General features: G+C 33.4%; 1 protein-coding gene across 2 annotated transcripts in view; it reads left to right on the top strand.

Moving 5' to 3' along the window:
- The window catches only part of for (cGMP-dependent protein kinase for), a 47,197-nt gene that overhangs the window by 17,718 nt on the left and 20,292 nt on the right, over positions 1-9,187 (top strand). Inside the window, exons 1-2 of one of the 2 annotated variants that reach the window (XM_018541247.1) lie at positions 3,732-4,012; positions 4,775-4,941. In XM_018541247.1, the coding sequence (XP_018396749.1) occupies positions 3,732-4,012; positions 4,775-4,941 (448 nt within the window). Of the gene's footprint in view, positions 1-3,731; positions 4,013-4,774; positions 4,942-9,187 lie in introns of those variants that run through there. The other variant, XM_018541248.1, reaches the window with a different exon arrangement.

The following is a 9,187-nucleotide window of genomic DNA, read 5'->3' as shown; positions in this document are numbered from 1 at the left end:
GAGAGAGAGAGAGAGAGAGAGAGAGAGAGAGAGAGAGAGAGAGAGAGAGAGAGAGACTCCTTTTCTCTTGGTGGTTACAACGTGCCAAAGTCAAGGAAGCCGTCAGGGCCGCAACCGGCTAAAGGCCGGTTTTATATGTAGGGCGCATCGGGTACGAGGCATAAATCGCTCGAGGCATTCGCCAACGCAAAGAGTAGACTGACAAAGCGTACACGCGCAACCAATGGCGTAGCGAGTACAAATACCTGGCATTATTTTTCGAAGTTAACTTGAGCCTTGGAAAAATTTATCTGGTAGGAAATGTCTTATCAAAACAACGATAATTTTTACACATACAGAGCTTCTACGTTTTTCTGAAGAAGCGAAATCTCATTTACCTGTTTACTTTATCAGAGATTCTTATCTATTGTTCTATAAAGATGATATAGATTATATGGAACGGGAAAAAATACAGCAAATATCACTATCAATCTTAATCCCTACGCTATTTTAGCCTTATAACGTACAAAAGACTTTCTTTTCCCAGTACTTTCCTAATGCTTGTAACTTTTTTATTAGTAAAGATACATACATTTATTTGGTACATTTGTTTCAGAATTTGTACTTTTTAATATCTGGTTTTCAATTGAAACAAATTTATTTACAATTTATTTTTATGAAAGTTAAAAGCAGTCGAATGGATTGGGTGTACCTTATCAAAGTGTATTGTTTCCATAATGTCGCTGTTTAAGTTAATGCTAAAGGGTTAGTATTAAACGAACTAAGAGTTATAAAATCCACAGATCTCATGTAGCAATTAATTTTCAAATCGCTCACAAGTAACATATATTGAACTTGTGAAACCTCGATTGACACCCCTATTTTTCCCTACGCCATTGTCAGCGTTCAAGTCGCGAGCACATTTCATATTTCGTGGGATAGATCGGCACGTATATATATTCGTATCGGTAATCGGCCAGAGGCGGCGAACGGAGGGCCAAAATGAACGGTGAAAGGAGAAGCCTGTTTTTTTTTTAATTGGCTGTCGAAGCGGCCGCGCGAATACGATGATGACGACGGGTGCATGATGGGAGAACGAGCGTTTGGAGGAAGTCGCAAGAGTCGCGATTAAAACGTAAAAATAGCTGGTGCGCGTACTACACGATCGTTAGTCGTTGCCGCCCCGTCTAACACGCGAACCCGGAGTGCTTCTTCGGTTACATACTACTATGTGCGTGTAAACGCGTGGTCCTAGTGGTCTTTTTGCGCTTACCAATCGTCAGTTCGATCGTGTCACTACGGGAAGTAACAGGCCGCGGGCGATTTTTCGAAAGATCCATTTTACGCGCGATTGTGTTCGCGTAAATCGTTAATTCGAACGCGATACTACTATCGGGTAATTGAAATTGGTATTAATCTTGATGAGTTCAAATTTTGACGTCGTAACGATAATCGCTCGTGTTTCGCAAATGGAAATGTTATGTATATTCGCCGTAAGATTCCCTCTTTTTTTTCTCACTCGCATTTATTGCAATGGAAAATTGAATGTTGGTGATGTTATATATCGGTCCCTGCTTAAACATTAGAATGCCAAAGCACTAGAAGCGTCTGAATTGCTAACAGGGGTCAACGATGTATACCGTTAGAATCGATTTTTTATAAATTGCACCTGTAAGTGAGCTATACGGTTGAAGTTAACTAGGACTCAATTAACGTTTATGGATCCTCTCTAAAAGAAAAGAATTTTTAACTCGAGGAAGTTAATTACGCTCTTACCTTTTTCTCAACAACTCGATCCTCCACTTTTCTGGTCCAACAGAAATGATTTTACATCGTGACATTGTCATGTGATGCCATTGAAGATTTGAAGTGTGAATGTGAAATTTAGAGATATACCTAATTGGACATTTAAAAAAATCTGGTTTAATCGAGATGTCTATATGATTTTATCTATAGCGAATTCTTTACTTGATTGCAAGTTTTTTTTAGAGTCAATTCAACATTATACGATTTGAAAAAAAGGTTCATTTAGTTTTCAATTTAGTTGGCGATCGCGAGACACATGAGTGAGTTAATACTGATCATTCTTTGAGTGTCGTGTGATGTTGTAGATCGACGGCTTGATTAAGACAGATTGAATGAGGTAGTCTGCTCCAAATTGAGCAACGCTTGACAAAGTCTAGATAAATCGGTGAAGTTCTCCTTATTGGCGTATTTAATAAACCAGGATTATCTGCATATTATATGTATCTCATTTTTTTATTGAGAAATACCGACAAGTTTTGATAGTCCAACTTTGCTCGTGCGCCACATATTTTGATAATAATGTAGCAACAAGGAAAACAACTCGTGACGAATATGTAATAGTACTCGTCATTTTTGGACGTCAGAACATAGATTGCCTTGATTGAAGCGGATTGCGAGTGGTGAACATTTGCTCCATTCAATCTTATTGCTTTATCCATTATAATTAATTTTAATGATAATTCTTTGTATATGTTCAATTATCAAATCGATTGGTGTAATGTGTAAATTGATATAAAATATTTAATTGTTAATCGTACAATTTCCAGCGATTTTATTGCTTTACTCATATAATAATGCTATACGATATACGTAATTAATTTCTATTTATATATTATCTGTTTTTTTTTCTCTGATTATGTAATAAAATGAGCAATATGAGTAAGTATTTAAAGAAATGTTTATGTGAAAAATGCTGAAAATATTTCTTTCATGTCTCAATCCAAATTACAAACGTGTTAGTTAAATATAGCATTCGAGAATTCTTAATAACATATTGTCGAAGGATTATATCTAAGATATAAAGAAGTTTTTATACACTAATATTCTTACATTATAAGCACGTTTTATTACTCTCTTGATATTATTGTAAAGCACCTCGAGTACAAGCGCGATTCGTAATTGTGCATAGCAACGTGTAATTATATTGTACAGACCTGTTTCTCGAGATAATATTAGCAGTCATTATTCTCTCCAGAAAGTTTTCTACAATATCCTTTTTGTTGTGTTGTTTATGTAGATTTGTTCGTATCTAATATCTTATATAACCGCTGTGCTTCTAACTTTGGCTTATTACTGAGGAAATAAATATATCTTGCTAACTTTTGGAATCGTGTCTTCGATGTTCGACAGAAACTTTAATTTTGCACTCGACTCATTTTATTTGACTATTAAGATTTTTATAACATTTATACATATAAATTGTGTAAAACATATAACAAATATAACAAAACTTTTTATTTTAGAATAAATTTTGTTTAATGTTGCGTTCTTTTAATAGATCTAAATAACATACAGATATTTAACAAAAAAAAAACTATGATTTAAATAGTTAAAAAAAGTCTTTATCAATCATATCAAAATTTTAGACTTGATTACGGATTCAAAAGTAAAAATTGCTAATTAAATTGTAGATCAATATGTATACAAATATATCGTCACTTCTGTTATGATTTTTAAGGTTCATTGGAACATCAGATTATTAGATATATTACAGATACGTTTATGTGTGAACTTTTACGATTTCTATAGTTTTTGATCGTCCTGTACTTTTGATCGTCATGCACTTTCTCATTCGTTCTTGCGCTTGTATCTAAAGGTCCATTAAAGGATAATAAAAGTGCAGCGTGACATTTTCGCAGTGTATGGCACGCGGGAACGCGCGTGATATCGTTTGACGGGGAGGAAGAGTGCCATTCGTGAATTTTGCACAGTGAAGAGCAAAGGAAATGGATTCGATACGAGATTTGAAGCGATTGCTGTACGAACGTACGGAGGCGTTGCGACGTCGTGACGAGATCGTCGAAATACTTGAAAAGGCGCTCGAGGAGCGCGACGCTACGATCTGTTACCTTCAGAATGAGATCGATAAGTTCCGGCAGATTGTCGAGTTGAACCTGGCGTCTACTGCCATCGATTGTTGTAATCAGAGACTGAAGCGACAAGCTATATCGGCGGAACCTCTCAGAAGCGATACGAAACCGGTGGTGAAGTTCACCAAGCCGCAAAGGTAGATTGGCAAATGTATCTTGAACGTCGCATGACTTCTATTTTATTCATCAAAGACTCCCGAATCCCCCCGATGAGAAATGCATTCAAGCTTTTTTGTCATTTTTATTGCTGCGTTTATATTTTATATAAATTCTGATATTGCGGTAGCAACTGAGATTTTATAGGTACTTGTATGTTGATACATTTCACACAAAAATGATTACAGTAAACATGTATGCTCATTTGAGTATAAATAAGATATTTATATACACTGTTTATAAACATGATATTGAATAAAGCGTATAATTTTGTCAAAGCTTCATAATATAGATTCTGCTACAAAAGAATCGTTCAATTAACTTTATTGAAAGCGGTAACTAAACTATACGCATAAATGATTCGATCTGTGAAGTTAGTATGCAGTGCATATGACACTTTTTATTATATAAAAAAAATTATGACAATAGCACTTTTCATAATTCTCGTTATTATACTTACAAAAAAATAAAAAAAGTTTTTTATTTATATTATTATTTTTTTGTTAGATTTTTTCTAAGAATTTTTCTAGATTTGTTAAAGAATCTATTCATGAAAAAGATTTTTCAGATACATTTAATATTATATTTTTGTTACTTATTCATGCTTTTGTTTTTCCATAGAAATATTATTTCTTTTAATACAAAAAGAGTAATAGAGAAGTAGTGTATGTGTGTGTATGTGAGAGAAAGAGAGAGAGAGAGAGAGAGAGAAATTTAACAACGATTTTCTTTTTTTTTTTAAGATCTCGCGAGCTGATCAAGACTGCCATATTGGACAACGACTTCATGAAAAATTTGGAACTTACGCAAATCCGGGAAATTGTCGATTGCATGTATCCTGTTACATTTCCAGCTGGTTCGATAATTATACAAGAAGGAGATGTCGGCTCTACTGTCTTCGTCATGGAGGGTAAGTAAAGAGCTACTTATCTTTATGAAATGTGACAGTTTCGGGAAAATTTGTAAAGCGTCACGAGAATTGCTCTGCCTGAAGACAAATTAAATAATAAATAGATCGCTGACAATATCACACAATGAAAACAGAAAATAAATATTAGCTGTTTTTGCAAAAGTTTCAGTTCCGTACAAAGTGAATAAAAAGTATTTGCTTATCTGTGTGAATCGTTTAACGAACTTTCATGTCATAGAATAGTTCAAAATATAAGAAATACATTTATTTTACACGTATTTTTATGTAAATTATGGTTTGACTTGTCAAAACTAACTTGATACATTTGCTTTTAGTATTTACTATAAAATATAGAAACTTGTTCTAAGTAAATTCATAATTAATGAAAAAAAGATTTATAGATACATTTATTTATTTTATATTTAATAAATTATTTTGAAACTATATATTATAATAGTAATCCATTTGATTTCTCTACTGATTGGGATCTCTTTTTATACGAGCTAATTTTCTCTTATACGTGACCGTTTCTCCATCGCAACGCGTCGAGAATAAAAATGATTCTGTTATGATATTTAGAAAAAACTTTCGCTTGCAAATCAATTCTTATTCTTATATTGTTAGCATTTTGCGATGTTTTTTATGTGAGAACATCGACGCAAATTTCGCACTTGTTATTATTCCCTGACTACGTTCATCCAAAATATTCCGCGCACAGGAAAAGCTTTCACCATTTATTTCTTTCCTGCATAATTACAATTGACAATATAGAAATAACTGGAAAAGCAACGAGTCTTTCTAAGAAGAATGATTGTATTGTTATTAACCGGAGTGTTATTATAAGCGAAACTTATTCTGCCTTGAGATGTTTACAAACCTCCTTGTACTTTTCACATCTGTGCAAATATTTAAAAAATATGATATCGTAATTTTATTTATAGACTAGGCAAAGTAAAAGAAAATACATTATTTTAGCAAAAGTGGATGAGAAAATTTATAATAACTACGTATGATATCATGCATGCTTATCTAAATAATTGCGGATTTTTTGACGCATATTTCTTACATATATAAAATATGACATATATATTTTTCTTACATATATATAAAAAGAAAAATCAACATTGTGCATTTAAGCTGTCAAGCAATGGCACCGTGTGATTTTCAATTTTGTTTATCTTTTACGTTTGCAATTATCTGTTCAAGTTCGATGAACGTTTATGTCGTAAAATAAATATAAGAGATAAACTTATTTCACATACATATATATATGTATCTTAATATAGAATGCGAAATGTCTTCTTAGAACTAATTTGATATATTTGCTTTTAATTTTAATTATAAAACTTAGAAAGTTTTGTTTTACGTAAGTTTTCCAATTACGTGAAAAAATAATATCCATATTTATTTATTTTATGTTATTTCGCTGAGACATCCGAAAGTCAATGAAAAACAGTAGTTTCAATCAAAAGGGATAGCTTCAATTATTTTCTTATTAGTTGATTAACGAGCATAAATAATATTTCAGCAATTAACAACAAATGTATAGGTAACGTAATGGTTATGTAATTTTCCGTAAATTTATGAGAAAAAAATTTATAATTACATTGCGTGAAACAATTTTACAACTTTTGGAAGCAGAAATATAGAAATTGATGTTTCTTATTTGATTTTCTTACGTACACATTTTTCTGTTGCTTATTACATTCACTTAAATTTATCCTAGTTCGACATGTTTAAGTACCGTCTGTATTGAAATTATTACTATTTACGTAAATTGAGACGTAAATACATAATGCTTAAAAGATTGCTACAAATATGTGATGACGTAACTCGTAAACTTAAACATTCTGTGCGGGTAAGAACTGCAAGAGTAATTTACGCGTATATCAAACAGACACTTATCATCGACGTTAATTTTGTGTTGACAGTAAAATTGTTTAGTTATTTATTTATTAATAATGCGTCATTAATGGAAAAATTATGTATTCATCATAGCTTGAACAAATTTTACGCCTTTATAAATAATCTTTCTTTATAAAAATGGTTTTTATAAAATTTTGTTTTTTGGAGATTCGTTTTCTCCTATATACATCTTTTGAAAAAATTCCAAACATATTAGATTTTAGGTATTCATGCGTTTTTCCACAATATGAACTAATAAATGCACAATATTAAAATTTATAGGAGATAAGAAATAAATGCCTTAAACGGATCTTAGCTAGCTGGATCTTAAGTGTTTTATAATTCTATGTGAATTTATAAAAGCAATTATTCTCTATGTAATTTTTTTTCTTCCGGAATTCGATTTCTGTTGGACAAAGATATATCGTATCCATTTCGTAATAAATGACGTGCCGCGTTTTACTTTCACGTAAAAATGCAATGCTTGTCGCTTTTCCCTCTCTTTCTCAACTGATCCGATCATTAATGTTATCACTCATCCGTGTCGTTATAGTTATGTAATTAACAGCGAACATTCTTCATATCTACGTATATCGTGGTTGTTTAACGTCACGATAAAGTGGAAATTTTTCATTAATCATATCTAAAATTTATATTAGTCATTTCATTTTCATGACGTTTTAGAATGCAGATTTGCTTTACGTTATAAATTAAAAAAACACACATGTTTGAATGTCTTAAAGCTGTAACTTTTATTTAATCGAATATTTTTGAAACATTTAATATAGATTGTAAAAAAATGTTAAATTATTGCAAAATGCATTATAAAGATGAAATATTAAATTTAATTAATAATAGTATATATACAAAAATACTAAAAATATAAACTTGTAAAGATTATTTTTGTACACTATAAATATTTTTATGATTATACTTTTGTGTGTATTATAAGTTAGATTACATATTGTTTCCCCGTATCCGTATATTTTACACTACATACACGAGAAGTTACATTTATCTTCATCAGCTTATTACACCTATTTTTGCTAATGAAGTTAGCGGGGCCTTATAATTTCTGAGACCCGGACCTTTGCGACCATAAGTAAAAAAAAAGGTGCCGTTGCACTCATACATGGGAACGACTGCGGGGGAGAGAATGATGAAATGAGAACCTCTGTCCTTTCTCTCACGAGTGCATATCCATGGTGGGGACTCCCGCGATTCGCCAAGGGAAGGGAGTTTCTCGTGGTGCTGCTTGCCGCTCACGGGCATACTTTTCACCAGTCGCGAATACTGTCAGTGAGCGTCAGACGCGATACGATTCGCAATCGTATAGTGTCCTCCTTTGACAGGACTCTTCTTCTGTATTGTTTTCAAAAGTAACGTTATTCGTGACACGACGTGACATCGTTTAACACTATTTATCGCTGTTTATCGATCGTCCGTGTTGAAGGTCCGGGTTGCAAAATTCAATGCGAGTGCGAGAGAAATAATTTTGCGATCGCGTTTGAAGTTTTTATAAATAACACAGAAAACTCGTTGCTCTTTGTCCTCGATTTTCGACAACCTTGTACATAAGGATCTTATTCGCTCGAGGACAACGAGAAATAACAGAATCCTGCAAAGACTCAACAGGTTCTTTAAACTAAGAAGATCGGTATAGTCTGGTGATGATTCAGTTTCCCGCACATCGTTGTTCCGTAGCACGCCGGCGGTTTGCCAGTGACGGCCGGATAGCGGAAGTCGCGAATGAACGGTCGTGAATACGCGGATCCGACGTCAACGTCCGTCAAACTTGTTTCTTGGTCTTGTTAATGTCCGTTTGTCCGCCTACTTTCGTGGTAACGGAATAGTAAACTACATAAATATCGAAACAGGCTGAAGAATGCCGGAGGCTTTCGAATCTGATGATCGATGCGAAAATCCGAAGATAAGTGATCTTTTCTTTCGCATGGATCGTCGATCTTTGTTCTGGACCGACGCCAGACTCGTGCCGCGATGTTTCTCGGTTGTTTCAACTGGAACGTCACGTTCCCATCCCGAACGTTAATGAATCCTGTTTGTGAATTTGAATTCTTCGCGAACCGTTCTGATAACTTTGTTTTGTGAGTGAACGATTTATAATTGACAGAACTAAAGAAAATTAAGAAGGCAAGGAGGAAACAGACTTATCTCAACGGATAAATCTTGGACTTAAAGCGGAAAGGCAAGAATGTATCTATCTGCAACACTATTAATCTTGCCTCACCGGATGAAAGCGATGCTAGCGTTGTCGCCACGCAGCGCTCGACTTTTGACCTTTGCGCAGTAGGACTCGAGAGGATCGAAAAAAAAAAAAAAA

The sequence above is a fragment of the Cyphomyrmex costatus genome, unplaced genomic scaffold (genome assembly GCF_001594065.2).
Source record: "Cyphomyrmex costatus isolate MS0001 unplaced genomic scaffold, Ccosl1.0 scaffold28, whole genome shotgun sequence".
NCBI lineage: Eukaryota > Metazoa > Arthropoda > Insecta > Hymenoptera > Formicidae > Cyphomyrmex > Cyphomyrmex costatus.
This window is presented reverse-complemented; position numbering and strand designations above follow the sequence as displayed.